At 40.2% G+C, this 22,672-nt stretch overlaps 1 protein-coding gene across 1 annotated transcript; it reads left to right on the top strand.

The window, feature by feature from the left end:
- The first annotated feature begins 657 nt into the window (after positions 1-657).
- Positions 658-1,290, top strand: LOC149183730 (uncharacterized). The gene has a single exon (XM_089415049.1). It carries the CDS (start codon positions 658-660, stop codon positions 1,288-1,290), a length of 633 nt encoding a protein of 210 aa, XP_089271175.1.
- Positions 1,291-22,672: the final 21,382 nt, after the last annotated feature.

Here is a 22,672-nt window from a genome sequence, read left to right as displayed (position 1 = left end):
AAAGAAAATAGTTGTTGAAATTAACTGAAATTAAAAACAGAAAATGAACAACAAATCAATTAACTAAACCCCACGCAAAATAGGTTTGCAAACGCTATGCTAGTTGGTGGCAAAATCAACTGAAAACACACTAAAAAGGACAAGAGATCTAACTTTCGGTGTGACTGGGATCAAATGACACTATGTTACTAGAAAATGGTGCAGCAACAACAAAAAAATAGGGGGGGGGAAATCACTGCAAAAGGATAGGGAGGTGGGTTTGAAACCTAGGGCAACCAATGGGACCCTAAGGCAAATGACCAAACAAGGTTTAAAATTAAACTTTGGATGTAAACAATCTATCCTTGAAGATCTGAAACAGGAAGGTACATATCTAGAAAATATGGTTGAAAGCGCTACAGAAAATCAGACTTCTTTCTCAGCTAAACTACTCCTATAAAGGTGGAAGCATACTAGAAGCCCTAAGGGGCTAAATTCCACTCCGATGAGCAAAGCAGAGTAGATCAAGGCCTAAGTAGGGTGAGACAGTGGTCAACCAACCTAGAAGACAACTCTCGGTAAAACCTAGAAACGGATCTGAAAAATCCCAGAAACCCAGAAGACATCATCTGCGACGTGGAATTCGATATTAAGAGCCTTCCTGATAAAACTAAGGACATGATTAGGAAAGATTGTGTCGTGGCCCTGAGGAAGGTAAAACCTCCCCGAAGTAATATTAGCAAGGCAGAGTTTGAGGCTCTCAAAACCTTAAACCAGAATCACGATGTCGTAGTCTTGAAAGCTGATAAAGGAGGGGCGACTGTCATCCTTGACAGAGAAGATTACCGCAACAAGATGTTGGATCATCTTTGCAATAGTGGAAGCTATAAAAAGCTTTCCAGGAATCCTCTTAAGAAAGTTTCTAGAGCCGTATCTCTTGCGATCAAGTCTTGTAATTCCACTAATCCTATATCCCAGAAACTCATAGAGAGCAACCCCATTACACCTAGGATCTACGGCCTTCCAAAGATCCACAAGGAGGGGGTTCCCTTGAGACCTATTGTCAATACCATAGGTGGTCCTACTTACCTCCTTGCCAAATTCCTCGCCTTGAAGCTTAGACCCTTGGTTGGCCGCACGGAGTCTTTCGTCAAAGACTCTGCGTCGTTTGTTGATGATCTTAAGAGAATTAAGCTTGACCCCGAGGACATTCTGGTGAGTTTCGACGTGGTCTCCTTTACACTTGTATTCCCATCAATGAGGCCATGGAGGTTATCAACAAGCTCACTGACCCAGATACCGCTCGGTTAGTTGAGTTGTGCCTTACTTCCACCATTTTCAGCTTCAAAGGAGAGTTTTATGAGCAAACCTGTGGGGTTTCCGTGGGCTCCCCCCTATCCCCTGTTGTCACTAATATTTTTATGGAGGATTTTGAGTCCAAAGCTTTGGCCTCCGCCCGTCTCTTACCAAAGCTATGGAAGAGATTCGTAGATGACACAGGTGTCGTTTGGTCTCATGGTCATGATGAGTTGGATCTTTTCTTTCATCATCTCAATAATCAATCCTCCGCCATTAAATTCACTATGGAAAAGGAAGTCAATGGTTGTCTTCCGTTCCTTGATGTTCTCATCTCTAAGAATAGTGATGGTTCCTTTTCTCACCAGGTATTTCGGAAAAAGACTCATATTGATCAATATCTCCATGCTAGCTCCCATCATTTCCCTGCTCAGAAGTTGGGCATTCTCAACACGCTTACTACCTGTGCATTAAGAATCTCTGATGAAAAGAGCTTGGAAAAGGAGAAGGCTCATCTCCTAGATGTCTTTGTTAAAAATGGTTACAGTAGACACCTGGGTCAAAAAGCCTTCCTCAAGGCCCAGAAGGAGCCTTCAATCCATAAAGATCCTAAAGACTAGGTCCTGGGGGTGCACCTCCCTTACATCCAAGGGACCACTGATAAGATTGCCAAGATTCTTAAGGAGCCCAATGTTCCCTTGACCTTTAGACTTCTTAATACCATCTGTAGCTCCCTGCTATCTGTTAAAGATCCTGTCGACCCTAAAGACATGAAAGGTGTCTATGTCCTTCCCTGTTCCTGTGGGACACCATACATTGGTGAGACTGGTCATTCCATTAATCAAAGGATTAGTGAGCACTCGGCAGACTTAAAGCATGGAAGGGCCAAGTCCTCTGCCCTTGCAGAGCATGCCGAGAAGACTAAACATCATGTTTGTATCGAAGAAGCTAGTGTTATTGCGAAAGTTGCACAGTTTCACCATCGAAAATTTAGGGAAGCCCTTGAAATCGAGAAAAGGCCTAATAATCTCAATAGGGATGACAGCTGGAAGATTAGTAGTTGCTGGATCCCAGCCCTTTCTTCCTAGCCTTTCATCCCATTCGTCGTTTTTTCCTTTCCTTGGCCTTTTGGTTTCTTAAGCTTTCCTTTTTCCTTTGTTATCTTTTATCTTCCCTTGATCAAGTTTTAATTGTTTTTAATTAATCTTTAATAAAATATCATTAAAATCAGTAATAAATGAATTTTTCAACCTAGACCATTATATTAGTATTATCTTATTAATATAGCATTAGGTCACTTTTGTTTTTAGAAATGAATTTACCATTATAATAAGCGTTATAACTATATCACTATGATAAAATAAATAAATAAATAAAATAGTTAATATTAATAATATTAGTAGAATTATTCACATTATAAGTTAGTAACATTGGATTATTTACCCTAGACTAGTGATATTAACTTGAAGATAATAATAGCAATAATATTTACTTAAAAAATATGGGATTTACCCGGATATTAGGAATTTTAATATCAGTATATTATTCTTAATAGAATTATTCCATAATATTGATACTTTTTAATATTAATTCAAATTAATAATATAAATTTATTTTAATAATTTATTTAAAAGATTTGTTAACAACCTTAACCCCTCCCCCTGGGCCTTGGTCAAATCTAGCCGTTAGAAGTCTTTTTTATCCGTTGCCCGGTCAAATATAGTTGTTTGAATGACCTGCATTCCCTATTTAACGTATCACTAAGGTTTGATCTTCAACTTGTCTTGACGATGAACCACACCGATTGGTTTGAAACGCGTCGACAAACGATTTTTTATGTGATTTTTCTGAAATTATTCTCTCAAACCTTAAAAATTGCAGGTACTGACCTAATTCCTCGGAGATCGCACTTTTTGGGCCAGAAGGTGTGCTCTGGACTTCCAGATCGCACTTTTGGGGCATAAAAGTGTGATTTATGCTCCTTGATTCCTGATCAACAAGTGTCAGGAAAAATTGTCATCTCTGTCACAGTTGGTTCCCTTGACCTGCAAAAAAGACCAGAAAGCTTACGGACGTTAGAAATTTGACAGATCTAGGTTTAGAATGCTAGTAAACAACATTAAGAGACTGAAAAAAGAAGAAACCCTAAGCTGAAAACTGAAGGTCCCCTAGGTTTCTAGATCAGAACTTAAAACCCAGTGGAGTCACCAATTTTGTTATAGTGTTTTCTTCTCAAAGGTGTACAAAAATAAATCACCTAAGGCTGTGGATGACAAATAGTCTCAACAATATAAATGGCTGCTAAACATTGTAGATCTGCAACAAATGATAGAAACAAAACCTGCCAAAGCCCTTATCTATGCCACAATCATAGTTAAACAGCAAAATGAAATAGTAATAAATGTGGGTAACTCCAATAATCCAATGGAAACCAGATATACAAAGAATATATTTTATTAAACAACACTTGTGAAGGGAACAAATAAATGTTACCAGTCCCCCTCTATGGGATGGGTTCTTGGCTATCCTCAAATATCTTCAACTTTTGTAGAGTCTCTCTCCTCTATAATGTGTAAACACATCCAATAAAATGTTTGAGCTCAGTGAGAACTCAAATGGAAAATAAAAAAGGTGAGCGACAGTGATAATAATCAGAGCTACAATAGTGAGTGAAAAAATGAAAATAATTAAAAGTGAATAATGAATGGAAAACCCTCCTATTTATAATAAAACACTAGGTTATCCTCAAATAATGAGCAATAATAAAATATTATTAACCTCATTCTAGGAATAACAATTTGGAATATTTTATTATATTTGGTTAGGAGGGAAAAATTATTTAAACTTTATTTAGAAATAATAAATAAATAAATGATTTATTTATCATTTCAAGAAATATGGTTAAGGAATAATAAACAAATAATGATTTATTTAATTATTCCTAAGGGATTTAGTCAAACTTGACAAGGAATAATAATTAATTAGTGATTGATTAATTATTCCTAGAGAAAAGTAAGCTAATTAATAATTTATCTGTTTATTTTTCATAATTGGGTCAAATGTAACAAGGAATATTAATTAAACAATGGTTTAATTAATTATTCCTAGAAGACAATTAAATAAACACTGATTTATTTAATTATTCTTCATGGGTTTAATTATAAATTGCTTAATAAATGTGGTTTATTAAGTAATTTCTCACAGTGAAAGCAATTTTACTATGGTAAAAATGGCCTTACATGGTGTACTTCGATCCATCTAGTAAACTAAGGCTAGATGATCAATTTTGTGTGATAACAATTATCTAAAATACACATTCAATTTCACTAACATCATCCTATTATATACACGTCTAGGACATATAAACGTCATTAGCTAGCGCACAAATCTAATAATTTAACAGAACATCATCATTGTGATCACATCTAACAATAGCCCATGCTAATAGATCCCATGCTAATTATATTATTTTTTATTCATCTTGTTGGCATTTTATATGATTGGTAAGATATTAAATTTAAATTGGTAAGAGTTGCTATAAAAATTAAATTTAAATTTCTTTAACCACTCATAACTTTAGTGATAAATTAAAAGTTATTAAAATAGAATTTTTGAAGTTATATTAAATCTAAATTACTTATAAAAAAAAAAAAAAATTGAATTAAGTTTTTTTTAACAACAGATGAATTTTATAAAATAATATTATCAATAATAATTTACTGAATGCATTTTCTTATTTATTAATTTAAACATTAGAATTTAAAAAAATGCATATTAATTTAAAAATTATATTTAAATAATTATTATAATTAATAAATATATTTTTTAATAATGCTTCATTCATAATTATTATTAATAAATAAATTTCAATTTATTAAATTTATAAAATCAAATTAATTGTAATATTATTTTTATAATCCATTGTTTTATGAACCAATTTTTTTAATTATATTTGATTTTATAGACCAAACAATTATATATTTTAATTTTATTATAAATATTTTGAAAATTTTATTTAATGATTACATGTTGCAATATACATTTTGAAAATTAATTGTAAAGATTAATTAGATATTGTATAAATCTTGTATTATAAGTATAGGTCACAACTTTATGATTTCTACGCTTGACTATGACTAGAAAGGTAGTTTTGTTTAGAGGTTTGTACAATTTAATTGTGTGTAAAATTGGTTTTGTTTTGTAGTGACTACTTTTGGACATGTTTTATAAACGTTTATTTTAATTTTTTTTCTATGTTTTCTATAGGCAGGGACTATGCTTCTCACAGCCCTTGTTTGAATAAGAATTTAGTTAGAATGAATATGTACGAACTATTTATGCAATAGAAAAATATTTATGGTAATTTTACAGTTATAGTTTCAACCATATTAAACTTTGTAATTTATAAAAATATCTTTTCATTTTATTTTTTAAAGTAAGTCGTTTTGCATGTAATTTCATATATAAAATTTTGATATAAGTTCACCAATACATAATTATAATAAGTATCAATTCATAAAAATAAACATCATCATGAAAACCATCTAACAAGCATACATCATCTAGAATACACATTCAAATTTGCGAACATCATCTAATTATATACACCTCTAGCACATATAAACATCATTAGCTAGCACACAAATCTAATAATCTAACAGGGAATTATCATCGTCATCACATCTAACAAAACACAATCATTGTCTAACATAAGCACCACACACATCCTCAAATATACATATCATATGAAATAAATGTTATAGCATACACATCTATTTGCACAAGCACATTAAAGGGACATATCTAACATAACCTAACAATATACACATCAACACCAACATATAAATTAAGTACATCAACATGAACATAAAATTGCACCATATATATATATAGATATATATATAGATATATATATATATATATATATATATATATATATATATATAAACAAGTCAAATAATTGTTATAAAATATCTAGTACAATAGTACTAATGAAGGCCTGGTCTGTAACAGAAGACGATGGATGGTTAACTTCCTCAAGAGTCGAAGTAGGAGATGGAAGAGGAGGTTGTTGGTCTTCTCTCTAAGGATAAATAGGTAGTGGGGGAGGTGAAGGAGCATTAGGAGGCAGAGTACTACCAAAAGGATCACCACCCTGATCATCATCCGATGGGGTGGTACTAGGTGAAGATTGTGTATCTGCATGGCCATCCCTCCTCGTTGCCAATAACCTGGTAGCTCAAACAATATGACACATAAGACTCATCATATCGCACAACAAGTCCCTCCAGAGCTCCAGGAGCCTAGGATATTCCCTAATGTCTCGAGTCATCACAGGGTGGACTCCCTCAACCAAAAGTCTAGAGAGTCAGTCACACAACTCCATCATGAATCTAGTATCATCCCTACTCAGTCGCATGCCCACATGTAACTACATCTAATGACATCCCTCACCCACCTAGGCCTCAATCATCTCCTCATTTGCATCTGGTGGAGGAAGAGGCATGTCCCCAATGAATGTGTCAATATCTGTGAAATATATAGTATAAAACAATAATTAGACAATTTAATTAAACAATCTAATAAAATAAGTCAAAGAATGTGCTAAAATAAATTTATTTTAATTAATTAAGACAATAAAATGAACCTAGATTAATCTAAAGAAAACACTAATATTACCCTCTATCATCTGTTGGCTCATCTTGTGTGAATAGGGTGTTGGGACTGTTGTCGCTAAATATTGCACCATGCAGCACAAGTGCAGCATGAGACAAGAACGCTCCCTAGAGACAGCGTATGGGTTGATTGTAGACCAGTGCCTATGACACCTTGAATAGAGGAGTGCTTGTAAGGTTGTATGTGAGGGGTTGCAGCACTCCAATTTTCATGTAAAAAGGTATGAGGGGCTTGGTTCAATAAGATTTCAAAGAGAAAGATTCAGGCCAACGCATGGATCCAAATGTTGGGGGATATTTTAGAAATCTCAAAGAGAAATGAATTCTCCTTCTGGTGGCCGACACAAGAAAATGAGGCAGCGTAAACTGAAGTTGTATTGATGGTGGAGAGGAAGAAAGGAGGGAGAGAAATAGATGCACAGCACTGTAACAAATAGAATCCTAGGCAGCAATGTTCCAGCAGAAAGAGGAATTTGATGGATAGGGTTGTAAGCAACAAAGAATCCTAAACCATGGTTTTCTAATGAGATGATAGAAATAGAGGATCAAAAGAAGGTTTCAGATCAAACATAACATGGGTATCGTTCTCTACCAAAGCAGCTAAGATAAATCCATAGATTGAAGAGGAACAAACTATGTTCATTACACTATTTCAAAGAAAGAAAAACACATGTGAAATGAGATTACCAAGAGGAACTTGTTGTACATTAATCATTCTTGGAATCAATAGGGAAACATCATTTATCCAAAGGGCCCAAAAATCAGTCCATACACTCATCCATGATATCATTGAAGTCCCAGAAAAACATTTTGAACCAAAACGGAAAAGCAGAGTTTAGCCCTCGCGGGTCTGTGAATCCAGAACCTTTGTATTATGTTTCATCCCACTATTTATAAGAAGAGGGGGTTGATGGAGTTACAGTTTACAAAAATATCTAAGAGATAGGACTCTAGCTACAATACTAGACTAGTTGTCCCCCTGTAAGGCTTTGCTACATTCTTGTTACAATAGGGATCGAATATCTTCTTGAAAACAGAGAAATATAGAAAGTCAAGAGGGATGGGAAGAACAATGAAGGAAGATTCATTTTTTGTCCCTGTGAGAGCCTCAGAATAGGCCCTGTCCATGTCACGGAGTGTACCCATGCTACTCGGTCGGCTGACTATCCCTTCCACTTTGAATGCTTATGCCACTGACTTATGGAGGTGTGTTGCAGGTCGAGTCCTTCCCTAAGTATTCCCCATACCTTCATTAAACTACCCAGTTGCTAACACATCTAGCCTTTAAACCTTTGTACGATATCTCCAATGCCCTGGCACAGTGGTTGAGCAGTGTTCTTTGTTTAACAGTGTAATCGCACAGTCGCGAGCTCTTTCCTCTAAAACAAGTGAAACGGGTTGATTTTGATTTTCCCCTTGGCCGCTCTTAACATACCCCTTTTTATGGCTTTCCTCATATGACCAGGGGATAAGACCAGGTGTTGAGCCCTTAGGCACTAAGGTCATCGGTCATGTTCCTTGGAGACCTTTTCCTTTGTATTTCCTTTTTCCCACATATTGGAGCTTTAACCTGCTTTGCCATTTTTCATTGTGATTGTCAATAGTCCGGATGGAAAACCTTTATAGACCAATCTGCAAACCTTTATCACATCTGAAGAAAAAAAAATATTGCATATCAACGCTTGCACTTTTCCCTCTTCTATCAAAGTGGGCCAGTAGTCCGAACGCGCGGTCTTTATAAACTCAGATTTTAATATTTTATCGTGTTTGGAGGAAACTCCTGCAAATTGCAATCAGCACCTCTCTATGGCCTTAGCTCTTTACCCCTTGACACTTGCAATCATTGATTTCCGATAACCTTCTGACATCATTACTGACATCATCACTACCAAATGTCACCCTGTGGGTGGTGCCACGTCGTACCCAGAAACAGCCCCATAGGACCCCTGAAAATGCCAAAAATGAGTGCCACATGTCTACCTACATGTCATATTTTTTACTTGCCACGCCATCACTGACATCATCTGCCATGTCAGCTCAACAAACCAATCAAAGACCGCCACGTGGTCTCCTCAAGGAGAGAGAAAAGGGTCCGCCCAACCATGTTTTTTCATGCCTTTCTTATGTCAGCGTTCATCGACCCTCCCCCCATGAAACAGTGAGAAATCGAAAATTGCAATCAATCAATGGAACTTTCGATATATCTTAAGTGGGATCCCTTTGCCTTCACTGATGGTCGATGTGTGATATTGCTTGTGACTCGACATGTGTACCCCGAGGAGGAGAGAGAAAAGGGCCCGCCCAACCATGTTTTGCAGGAATTTCTTGTGTTAGGCCTTTATCAGTTCTTCCCTGGTGATGTTAAATTATACTGCAAGATCAACCCCCCGTGAGGTATGTTAAGTATGGAACCTGCCCATCTGCCAATATACGATGTGCTGTGCACCCTGGTCCCGATTACAATTGTCTCCTTAGACTTAGCCATTTGTTTTTTTTTTGGGTTTTTCAAGGGGATTCTTCAACATGCTTTAATTTTTGCTCTGGAAGTCCATTTTTAGACTTCTATATACCGTTGGAAAGCTCTTTCCAATCACTAGGAAATGGAGAGGATTTTATCTAGCTTTAGTAGCTTCTGTGGCTTAGAATTTGGCCCTAAACATCACTACTATTTGGCTTTTGAAGCAACTAGTGGATGAAAAAGTAGTGAGTGACAACATTAGCTCCAACTAGGGATAGTGCCTTGCTGGAAAGGTGTTGAGAACCTGTAGACCAATATCCTTCACCATTGGGCATGGAGTTAGTAATATATGAACTTTGTAATTAGCAAAATATCCTAGGGACTTTCCTCCTCAATCTAAAACACAGAAATAAAAGCTTTAACAACTGGAAAGTAAATGCTCAGCTGGTGAGCTTATTTATATACACTCCTACTTATGCACAGGGCTTAATTCAACTGAGTTAAACCCTCCAATGGAGCCAGACTAGCATTAGAGTACTAGGCCTTATGCCTTCACATTGCTGAAAAAGAAAAATTAAAACAGGCATGCACCATAAAAAATCTTCAAACAAGGAACCTGATACATGCTCTTTAAATAACCTTTATTGTTGACTTAAGAAGAGGCTCATGTATGTAGCCATAGGGTCATGGAATAGAAAAGGAATGTTTGCAGTAGCCTCTTCTTCACATACAGTTCGCTGACCAATGCCTTTTTGGTCATGGCAGCCACAAACACCATTTGGCTCTTTGGCTTCTTCACAAATGAGCCAAGAATGGGATGGTGACTTCTCCTCTTTGAGGACTTTGGGTTTAAAATCATTTGTATCTAGAAGTCCCTTTCCCTTTTCAACCAGCCTGAGAGGCTCCTTGGAGGAAGTGCCTTCGTTTTGGTCATTTCCCATGCTTGTCTTTTTAGATAACTGAAGAGAACTTCTCTTGTGCAACTGAGCCATCAGGAAATCGACGAACTGCTTGCAGCAATCATCCATCTAATCATGATTAAGATCATCCTCCTCTTATTCATGTGTCCTAGCTTCTTTTTCTTTGTCAGAGAAAGAGGAGCATTGTCATCAAAGGCTTATATTTTCTAACTCCAGTTTCATTGGTCTATATAAGGACTTCTTTATTCAGCTAACCTTATCTTCCATCGTCTCTTCCATTTCTTAACAAAGGTAGTTGCCAGAGTTTTTACAAATGATATTTGGACAGTGGAGCCGCTAGGATGTTCACCATAAAATCAATTAGTGGAGTCACCAAGGTGAGAGATCTTCAACCCACACTTCCCTAGCTCACCTAACAGGGGAAATGTAAAACTTTATCTTACACAGGGAAAAATATTCTAATATGTTCCCCGGCAATGGGGCCAGAAAGATGTTGTCGCTAAATCTTGCACCATGCAATACAAGTGGAGCATGAGACAAGAAATCTCCCTAGATATATCCTATGGGTTGATTGTAGGCTAGTATCTAGGACATCTTAAATAGAGGAGTGCTTGTAAGGTTGTATGTGAGGGGTTGCAGCGCTCCAATTGTCATGTAAAAAGGTATGAGGGGCTTCGTTCATTAAGCTTTCAAAGAGGAAGATTTAGGCTAACTCATGGATCCAAATGTTCGGGGATATTTGGGTAATCTCAATGAGAAATGACTTCTCCTTCTTGTGGCCGACACACGAAAATAAGACAGCTTAAACTAAAGTTGTATTGATGGTGAAGAGGAGGAAAGGAGGGAGAGAAATAGATGCACAGGGCTGTAACAAACATAATCTTGGGCAGCAATGTTCCAACAGAAAGGGGAATTCGATGGATAGGGTTGTAAGCAAGATAGAATCCTAAACCATGGTTTTCCAATGAGATGATAGAAATAGAGGAGAAAAAGAAGGTTTCAGATCAAACATAACATGTGTATTGTTCTCTGCAAAAGCAGCTAAGATAAATCCATAAATTGAAGAGGAACCAACTACGTTCATTACATTATTTCAAAGAAAGAAAAGCACAGGTGAAATGAGATTACCAAGAGGAACTTACTGTACATTAATCGTGCTTGGAATCAACAAGGAAACATCATTTATCCCAAAGGGACCAATAATCAGTCCATACAATCAACCATGATATCAGTGAAGTCCCATAAAAACATATTGAACCAAAATGGAAACACAGAGTTTAGCCCTCGCGGGTCTGTGAATCCAGAGCATTTGTATAATGTTTCATCCCCCTATTTATAAGAAGAGGGGGCTAATGGAGTTACAATTTAGAAAAATATCTAAGAGCTAGGGTTCTGGCTACCATACTAGACTAGTTGTCCCCCCTGTAAGGCTTTGCTACATGCTTGTTACAACATGGATCGAATCCCTTCTTGAAAATAGAGAAATACAGAAAGTCAAGAGGGATGGGAGGAAGAATGGAGGAAGATTCCTTTGTTGTCCTTGTGAGAGCCTCAGAATAGGCCCTGTATGTGTCATGGAGTGTACCCATGTTGATTGACTGGCTAAAAGTCTCTTCCACTTTGAATTCTTATGGCACCAACTTGTGGAGGCGTGTTGTAGGTTGAGTCCTTCCCTGAGTGTGCCCCATACCTTCATTAAACTACCCAGCTACCGACCCATCTCGCCTTTAAACCTCTGTACGATGTCTCCAATGCCCCAACGCAGTGGTTGAGCAGTGTTCTTTGTTTAACAATGTAATCGCACAGTCACTAGCTTTTTCCTCTAAAATAAGTGAAACGGACCGATTTTGATTTTCCCCTTGGCCCCTTTTACTATACCCATTTTGTGGCTTTCCTCATATGACCAGGGGCTAAGACCGAGTGCTAATCCCTTAGGCACTAAGGTCGTCAGTCATGTGTCATGGTGACCTTTTCCTTTGTATTTCCTTTTTCCCACATATCTACGCTTTAACCTGCTTTGCCCTTTTTCATTGCGGTCACCGATAGTCTGGATGTGAAACCTTTATAAACCAAACCGCAAACATTTATCACATCCAGAGAAAAAAAAATCCTACATATTGGTGCTTGCACTTTTCCCTTTTCTATCGGAGTAGGCCCGTAGTCCAGATGTGGGGTCTTTATAAACCCAGCGTTTAATCTTTTATCGCCTTCTGGGGAAAATCCCGCAAATCGCAATTGACACCTCTCTACGGCCTTCGATATTTACCCCTTAACACTTGCGATTGCTAATTTCCAATAACCTGTTGACGTCATTCCTAACGTCATTGCTACCACATGTCACCCTATGGGTGGTGCCACATGGCACCCAGAAATAGCCCCATAGGACCCCTGAAAATGCCAAAAATGAGTGCCACGTGTCCGCCTGCCACATCATCTTCCGTACCTGCCATGCCATCACTGAAATCATCTTCCATGTCATCTCAACAGACTAATCAGACGCTACCACGTGGTCTCCTAGAGGAGAGAGAAAAGCGCCCGCCTGGCCCTATTTTGTCATTCCTTTCCTATATAAACCTTCATCAACCCTCCCCCAACGAAACAGTGAGAAATCGCAAATCACAATCAGTTGATGGAACCGATCATATCTATTAAGTGGGATCCCTTTGCCTTCGCTAATGGCCAACGTGCGATATTTCTTGTGGCTCGACATGTGTACCCCGCGGAGGAGAGAGAAAAGGGCTCGTCTGGCCCTATTTTGCAGGCATTTCCAGTGTTAGGCCTTTATCAGTTCTTCCTGACGATGTTACATTATACTATGGGATTGACCCCCCACGATGTCTGTTAAGTATGGAACCCACCCGTCTGCCGATATATGATGTCCTCTGCACCCGGGTCCTGATTGCGATTGTCTCCTCAGACTTAGCCATTTGTTTTTTTTTGGGTTCTCTGACTTCTCAAGGGGATTCTTCAACATGTTTTAATTTTTACTCTGAAGTCCATTTTCAAAGTTCTATATACCATTGGAAAGTTCTTTCCATGCACTAGGAAATAGAGAGGGTCTGATCTAGCACTGGTAGCTTTTGTGGCTCTAAATTTGGCCCCAAACATCATTGCTATTTGGTTTTTGAAGCAACTGGTGACTGAAAAAGTAGTGAGTGAAAATAGGGACAACATCGTCAATTCATCCCCGCATAAGGACACGACACCATGACGAACATCTAATCAGCCTCATTGGTTAGTAGCTCCATTGTGTTAGTGGAAATCCTAGTCATAACACTCTAGTTGGCCCCTCTTGGGCACCATCTCACCCCACACGTGCATTCGTACCTCAATCGTTGACCTAGGAGGGCAATGTTCATAAGTAGGCCTCGTCTCTATAAACCTCTCAAAATATAAACAAAACAAATCTGAAGCAAAAGGGAAGATTGACCTCCCATTTATCATAACACAACATCTATCTAAAACTATACAAAACTACCGCAAAAATATGGCAAGCCATCTGATATATGATGGCCTCTGCACCAAAGAATCAACATAAAACAAAAGAGGGAAACTAATGCACTTCCCATAACTAGTAGAGTGTTCAATGGTAGTCACTAATAGTGAGAGGCACCTAACCTCCTATGCACCAAAAGAAGAAATCCAGATTTGTCCACCAGACACCTGAATATCCGTTGGAGAAACTACGTGATCCCCAACGTATCTCTTAGAGTAGATAAGTTGACTCTTTATTGCAACACTAAGGGGGACATCAGGGAATTGGGGAAAATAATCTCCTCTCCTAGGATAGTCCAATGATACAATATATTTCCTCCTCAGTGAGTTGGAACCATAAGTCGTGGCCGACACGAAAAGCCTATTGGTGGAAATCCCACTGACCAACCAATTGGACAAACAAGCCAGAGTGCCCCTTAAGGGATGTTGCCTCCTCATGGTATTAAGGAGGCCTACATTCCTCAAGAGACCATAGGAGGTTGTCGTAATAGGGAGAGGGTACAAATCTCTCTCTCTCTCTCTCTCTCTCTCTCTCTCTCTCTCTCTCTCTCTCTCTCTCTCTCATGTGTCCCACTGTCATACCACATTGTACTAGTTAACTCTTTCCTCATGTTGTTGTTTCTTCTCTCTCCTTTGACATCTCTACATGATTGACATATAAAATACAGCAGCCTCATATATAATACATAATTATTTTTATTAAATGAAAAATGTGGTTATAGATATGGACATATAACTTTCAATTAAAAAAAAATATTCAAACACGGTGCGCTAAAAAAACAAGAATGCACCGGACACGATGCACCAAAAAATAGGAATGCATCGAACACGTGTGCCAAAAAAAAGGAATGCACCGAACACAGTGTGTATATCGACTTGACGCACCACTTTTGGTTCACATACGTACATAACATTAGTTATTTTTAGTTTTCAATGTGGTGCATCAACATAACATTTCGCACTGGTGCATTAATTTTACATCGACGCACCACACTAGAATGTTCAGGTTAAAAAACGCATCGAGCTATAAATTTTTAATATTATGCAGTGCATTTGGTAAAAATAAATGCATCGGAAAGTTACTTTTAATAGACATACAACCTTAAAAAATATAATTTTTAAACTGGTGTGTCCTGGAACATCACAGTCTAATGTGTTTCCATTTACCAAACGCTCTAAATAATATTTAAAAACTATGGTGCGTTAATGTTACGCATTGATTTGTGGTGCACCCTATAAATTTACAGGGTGCACTATGAACTATGTGAGTTGAACTTGTCAAAAGCACCACGAGAAAAAAAAAATAGCAATGCATTTTTTTTTACTTATTTTTCAATTCTACTTTGCTAAAAATTTAAGTTAGCAAGAAACATAGACATTACCTAGACATTTGCTCATCAAGGAGGCATGGTTTCCACGTAAATGAAAAAAAAAAAATTGACCACCACTTGACAAAATTCAAAAGGCACGCAGTGAGTAACGGATGGAAGGATGGCAAGCAAGGGAAGCACCGATGGCAGGGAACTTCACATAGGAAAAAGTAGCACCAATGCTTCAGAGCTCTATGTCATTGCAAATGGTAAAAATGATGTTATGATCCAAGTGTATATTGGTGGCCACCCTCCTATTCCACCTATACCTCTAGTCGGTTTCATCATTTTCCTTGTTTATAGCACCATTTACTATTTTTAGAATTTTTTCGAGTCCTGAACTTCTTGGAGCACTTTTAACCCCCTAAATGGTGTTTTTTTTAGGGGCACAGTAGGCTCATGGCCATATGCCAAAGCCTATGGAAAATACATTAGTATTCGTAGAGATATTTCTAACGAAGTATCGTATGCGCCAAATTGAGATAATATGACCTAGTTACAACCTGGGTAAGTTGGCTGCCTAACTAACCCCAACAGGGCCCACAAACTCTTGGCGTTCCATCTCCTAGGCATTGGTTTTTTAGGGTTTTCCCTTGTTTTTCAATAATAAAAAGGCCCTTGAGCCTCATTATGACACAGTTTAGAGGCATGTAGTTTCCACATCTCTTCTTAGAGATAAGCTACCATTGCCCAACCTATTTTATTTCCATTTCTTTATGTAAGCATATTTCAATTTTTTTATATTAATGAGACAAAGTTCAATTTCTACTGCACCTCTGTGTTTGTGGGTATATCTGTATTTTGTTGCATTCATGCATAACTCTAGATCAGTGATATTAGAGCAGTCTGATCTTTCTCCATTTTTCTTTTCATGTCTCCAACAAGGTCAAGGTATAAGGAGTTAGGGCTTGAACTGGTTGAACCTTTGCAAGACCAGCCTCGCAAACCCCAATGTCCTCCCATGGCATAATAAAAGAAATATGAGGGGGCATAAGATCCTTTTAAAATATCGCTCAAGGAATCCCTCGAGCGACAGGGGAACGTGATGATGGATAAATTTTCCTAGGTCCTTTGGCAAATACCCACCGGCGATGCATCTTTATCTAGCAGCCACTCTTGATGTGCCACTCCTTTCAAGGTACAAGCTAACTTTGATAATCCCATATTTAAAGGCCTGATAGATGTAGATATCTTAGATAGATGGTTAAATCTATTGGAAGGATATTTTGTTCATGACTTTCCCAAACGGGAGAAGATTACTTTTGCACTCCTCAAAGCTGCCACACATGTCAAGGACTGGTGGGAAACCTACTTTAAACAAACGAACGAGAGGTAATCCTCACTGTTTTCAGCCACACCCACTTGGAATTCTTTCCGATATGACATCAAGGAACAATATTATCCTGTTAGGAGCTATGAAGATAAATACATAAAGTGGACCACACTACGACAGGGAAGGGACCAAGATGTGTCAGAGTTCACAAATTTTTTCAATTCCCTTGGCATGATGATGGGTATCAAGGATTATGAGTGGCATTTGGTTCTCAAGTACTGTGATTGTCTACACAAATAAATCCAGGACAAGATGGAGTTCCTAGACATCTCCTCTCTTGGAATCACATATCGATACGCTGTCAAGATTGAGCATAAATTTAAACAGAAGAATACTTTGGATCTGTGAATCTGAAGCAAGGGAAAAGTGCCCCCAAAAAGTAGAACAAATGAAAAATCCAAGGAAGGTTGACCTAGGAAAACCTGTCGAATATGCAAGAAAAGAACAACACCATGAAGACAAAGAAGGACATAGGGAAATGGTGTGAGTTAATGAGAAACTAGTCACTAGGTGACTAAAAACATTAGTCACTGTTGGCTTGTTGGGGCCTGACCCAAGTTCAGAAGTGCTTTAGCCAAACAAATCCCGAAACTATTGGCCCTTTTGGCAACAGTCCGTAGAGCACGGACTAAGGTCTCACCCGAGGTAGTATGGGAGGGTGTTGGAACCAGGTTTCTGCACCGTAGGGATGTCTTGATGAGATCTGGGATGGTCGCAAACCGATCCTGCTCACTAATGCAGCTCCGCGCAGCTGTTTGACCTTCGAGTAGCTCTGTACCGAATGTGAAGGGACGATATCTAGATCCTTTAACCTTACTGTGTTATTATTATAGATATGACTTAATTTTGTGGGTCCAGTAATCTTTATTAATCATTCAACATTTATAACCAGTGCGTGCAACCATAAACTGTAAAAGATGCATAAACATATAACAGAAGCATAACCATACAGATTTTCGAATGGATGCACAATTTTTCAGAATCAACTTATCTTTTATTAACTTCTGTCCCACTACAATCCCAACTCCGCCTTGCGCACTCAGCTGCAGGGGTCCACGCACACAGATGTGGACTCTACCAGGCCTCTGCGCACACAGCTACAAAGCCTTCTTCTACTGTTACCACCCAAGACTCGAACTTACAGACTCAGAGCGAATATCGCATTGAAAAACCCATAACACTTAAGATCAAGATTAACTTACTTCTACACTTAGAGCCTCACTCTATTTATACATTCCCATAGTCCGCGGACCATGGGTAGGTCGACACATTCTATATTAAATTACAATATTTTTGGGTGGACAACCCTTTGACTTGACTCATTACAATCCGCACTCCACGCACTTCGCAGAGCCTTTACAATACCATTACCAAAAATTGTGGGCTTTAAGCCCCAAAACCGTTACGCGGGGGATCCGCTACCCAACAGGCCCCCAACACAAACATCGTGACTCGCCCTCGAGTCACCTCACTGGTGTGGTGATCTTTGCTCGGAGTCCATCCAGCAACTTCTACACTTCGCGAACATCTGCCACACATTCCTCCATTGTCTGCTAAATCAATTGTGCGTGACTCTCTGATGCATCATTGTCAGAGGCACCCTCTTGCCTTTGCGCATATGTGTCCTGCATCTGGGCCAACTTCCCCTTGATCGTGGCGGTGACCATGAACGCTTCCTTGAGCCAAGGCTGGATGCGTGCTTTAAGCCCTACTTCTTTCTAGCATGCGGCATCCACCTATTCTTTCAGAGCCTGGACCTCCCTCATCTTGGCCAATTGCTGAGTAAGGGCGACCGTCTGTGCGGTCCCCTGGACATTGTCATAGGCCTGCTGCAATTCCTGCGCTTTTGTCTCTAACTACTGCAGCGTTGGGTCCTCCTACAGTGAAGTGAGCGTGAAGAGGGACTGGTCCAAAAATCTCGTGCAGTCCTGTACATTGTGCTCTATCTCTTTCAACACTGATTGAATGGCGCGGTGGCGCTACTCTCTGACTTTCGAGGGTGTAGAGGGTTGTGCCTTCAGTTGCAGCTCCGCGATCTGCAAGTTAAAAGCCAACCGAACCTTCGCGGCCTCCTCCTGGATCCTATGGACTCTAGCTACCAGTTGGTGAATCTTTTCCACGGTGGGGAGTGCCACCAACACGGCCAACTCCAGAATGCTGCTACAGGCCTCCTCCACTGCTTGTTCTAATCCCTGGTTTTGGGCGACCAGGTTGTCACGCTGCAGGCTGAGCTGTTCTAAATTTACCTTCTGCTTGCTCAAGACTTGGAGAGCGTGACCCTCTCTGGCACGAAGCTCGGTAGCTACCCCATACTATAGCTGGTATAGGGTTTCTCTGGGAAGGGCAGCCAAATTCAACCCCCAATCCCTCGTGTCACCTTCGACCTCTGCTAGGATGGCGCCTTATGGTAACACCAAAGTGTTCATTGTGTGGGTGCACAACGTCTGCTCAGCTGCGGATGCACCTTCCACAAAGGTCAGTGTCATCATCACTCCTAGGGATCTCACCTGTAATCCCTGCAACTGTGCTCTGAGTGCCCCCAACACAGTTTTCTGCTTTGTCATCAACTCCTCCAAAGCATCCTTAGTGACATTGCGAACTGGTTCGCTACTATCAAGAAGATCTCCCTCCAAGGTCTTCGTTGTCTTTGTCTTTTTGCATGCGGTTGGCTGCTCCTGGACACGTGGCCTCTTGAGCTGGGTAGATGTTGCTGTAAGGTCCATGCATTCATGTGTCTCCACCTCCCCTTGTATGTCCTACTCCATGGACATTCCCTGACCTTCCTCGGTCTCTTCAGTGGCTGTGGTTGTGGTTTCTGCCGTCCACGTTGTCGCTGCTACCTCAGCCGTCATTGGCTGCATGGCCGCTTCCTGTTCCTAGTGCTTTCTCTCTGCCAACTTTGTGAGGCACAGCTTGGCTTCCTTCTTCCACTATTGTGTGGCAACCTTTTCTAGTTTTGCCAAGTCCAGAGTGAGCCACTCTGGAGACCATGTCACCATTACCTCGAAGATTGCATCGTCTGTTGCATTGAACGAAAGCTTTACCCATGTCTGGGCTAGATCTTCTCACGCCCGGATATACAAATTATGCATATTTACCTTGAATTCAGCCGCGCTTTGTAAACTGTTGTATACTTTTAGTGACAAACGCAGCCTACGGTTGATCCATGTTCAGATGCGCGCCTCCATGAACACCCAAAACACCTTGATCTCGTGAACCCTCGTCGCGTCTTTCATCGCCCAGAGCGAGGTGTACCTCGCGACTTCGGGTAGGTTCTTCTTAATGGTGAGGAAATGGTTGTCCTCCGACAGCTCCCCTGCAACCAACAGGATGGATAAGAGCAACCACGCATAGTGGAAGGTCTTACTGTGCTCTTGGACCTCCCTACAATTTGTCAAAAATTCGTCGCAGAGAAACTGTGCCCAGTTGAACTAGACCCCCTCTGCACACTACTCCGCCAATGCAATTATAGACACTAGCACCTCGTCTGCGTGGCATTTCCTCATGAGCTTGCCGGCCAGCAGTTGGGTGGTGACGCGCACCCCGTGGTCCTTGATGCTTGCTATTACATACCCTCGCTTCCTCTTCTCCAGCTTATATTTGGCCTTCATAGCTTCTGCGAGGCCCAAGTCACTGCTCTTCCCTGCTATGGCTGCAGGATTGTTTCCTTTGATGGGAAGCCAAGAAATTCGGTGAATTAAGTTGGCTGTGATGGGAATTGGCTCCTCCAGCCAGAGATACCCATCATGTACTAGACACAGTAGTTGCCGGATGACAAAAATTGTGATGGGCACACGGTGGTAGTTGGGTATCCACCACAGATGGAGTAACCCAGACTTCTCCACACCATGTAACCATTTCAGCTGCAGTAATTTTTTTGCGGCCAACTGTGGGAACTTCTCGCTGTTTGCGAGGTCCCAGTCTTTGAACTTTATATTCGATACCCATTGTTATAGACATATTTGGGCACTACAACCCCAAACACATATGTCCATAAACCAAGGGCTCTTTAACCCCTAAAAGTGTTGTTTCATACCCTAAAGGATCATGGTCAACTGATTACATCATTTCCCAGAAGTTCCACCTGAAAAACCACTCAGAACTGGCCAAAACTGGACCATACTGACTGCTCCATGGTCAAGGTGTGATGCATACTGGTTGCTACACTAGCCAGGTGCGATGCATACTGAAAGAGCCTTCTGTGGGGTGCGATAAGCGAGAATAGACAAATGGCAGAGACAATTTGCTAGGTGGATGATCATGGAATCTTCTAGAAACTTCTCATATGACACTTGCCTCTCTGAATTCGCCCAGGGATGAGTAAGAGATCAATGAAATCTCCAAGTGGAACCAAGAACTATCAGTGGAATGACACTAATCAAAAACCCAGAGCTGACTCACACCCTTTCAATACATATATAAATGGATCCCTCATCTGAGAGATCTAGAGGTTGGAATTTTGTAATTTGTAAGAAAGTGTTGTTGGTTTATCTGTGAGAAGAGACATTGTATTGTTGGGTGATCTTGCTTTTCATGAGGTGAAGAGGGCTTCTATGCTGGGAGGATGAGGCTGGATCAGACAGCTAGGTTGTAATCCTCTCTTCTACTATTAATAAAGTTCTTTGAGTTTTCCTCCATATAATCGTCTATTTGTGAATCTTGTTGTTTATGAATACAATTGTATTGTCAATGTGTTTCTGATTCTACATTGTTTATGATGTTTTAGATAGAGATGCTTTCATGTTTTTCTGTTACTTTGACTCTACAGGTACTCTTTAAAGCAGGACAAGTAGGAGAGGAGTGGAAAATTATATCAACGGAGAGAGAAATCAAGCAAGGATCCAAGCGAAAGATCCAAGTTGGTCCTCTTTTCTTCCCTCTTATCTATTACACTTAAAGGAAATCTTGAATTGCTTGGATTGTTTGTTTCTAAGATAGCTACCCATCTTAGTGGGACTAGCAGTTCAAATCGACACTAGTTTTCCCGGAAACACCCGTCCCAACAGTGGGCCGTCAAACCTTATTTCATCTGGAAGAAGCGGGGTTTGGAGCGCACTCTTCGTGGCCTCCAGGTCCTTTGGTATCTTGGTTGTCCCTTTCCACAGGGTCATGTAGGGGGGTAAATTTATCACCAAAGGTACTTGGGAAACATTTTCCACCTCATTGTCCTGTGCTTCAATTTGAGCAATCAGGGCTTGCAAATCTTCCTCCTCCTCCTCGATTTCGACGGTGACAGTTTTTCCCTTCTCTGTCATTGACAATTTACTAAATCGTGGGTTTCTTGGTGATACCCGAACTGGCCCTATTGTCTGCTTGTCTTTATGTGGTCGCAGTGTGTGTGGGGACTTTGGAACCTCTGGTACAGCTGCCGCCTCTCCAGGCTCCTCTTGGGTCACACAAGGCACTGGGCTTACTTTTGTGAATCGCACTCTGGTTCTTGCAGCCGTCATTGTTTTTACACTGGATTCATTCGGTCACGTACTTACAAGGGGCAAGGTATCTTGGTTCTCAATGCTCTGTATCGGCTCAAATCTCAAACAACCAAGTGTTTCCTTGAGGCTTCCCCAAGGAATTTTATAGTAACGTTTGAATTTGAATTCACCCATTCCCTCCACTTCTGAGTCATTAATACCTTCTTGGCGGTAGATCATCCCGAATCTAGCTCTTAATTCCTGTCTTAATGGCCCGCCGCCCGCTCCTTTCTGCCTTAAATTAGACCTCTTGTCATGAACAGTGACATCAATGGTCACCTCCTAGCCTACCCACGCAGCAGCGCAGCCCCTTATGCATGACCGCGATCCCTGTGACATACTAGCCCTGCACAGAACCTCCTTTCCACACAGCTCACCTACATACTCGTTATAGTCCCGCACCTTCTTTCAACTACTTGGAGTGCTGAGACTGTGCTTCCTACAGATAGTTAGGTGGTCGCACCCCTGATGCGAGGCTTCCATTTTCCTGCTAGCCTGGGCTGCAGGCACCCTTCAAATACCCTTGCGTCCGGTAGTGCATCGCGTTCTTCTTTGTATGGTACGCTCCCCTGTTTAGTAAGGTGCGGTTGCAGCCATGATAGCAGGGTCGCAACTCTTTCTAATGTAGTAGTAGGGCCGGCTAGACTTGATCCCATCATGCTTAGTTTCTCACAA

Source organism: Pinus tabuliformis, chromosome 3_2, assembly GCF_031772625.1.
Source record: "Pinus tabuliformis cultivar Carrire ecotype Pingquan chromosome 3_2, CPIR1, whole genome shotgun sequence".
Classification (NCBI taxonomy): Eukaryota; Viridiplantae; Streptophyta; class Pinopsida; order Pinales; family Pinaceae; genus Pinus; species Pinus tabuliformis.
The sequence above is the reverse complement of the archived record's forward strand: the minus strand, read 5'-3'. Positions and strand labels throughout refer to the sequence as shown.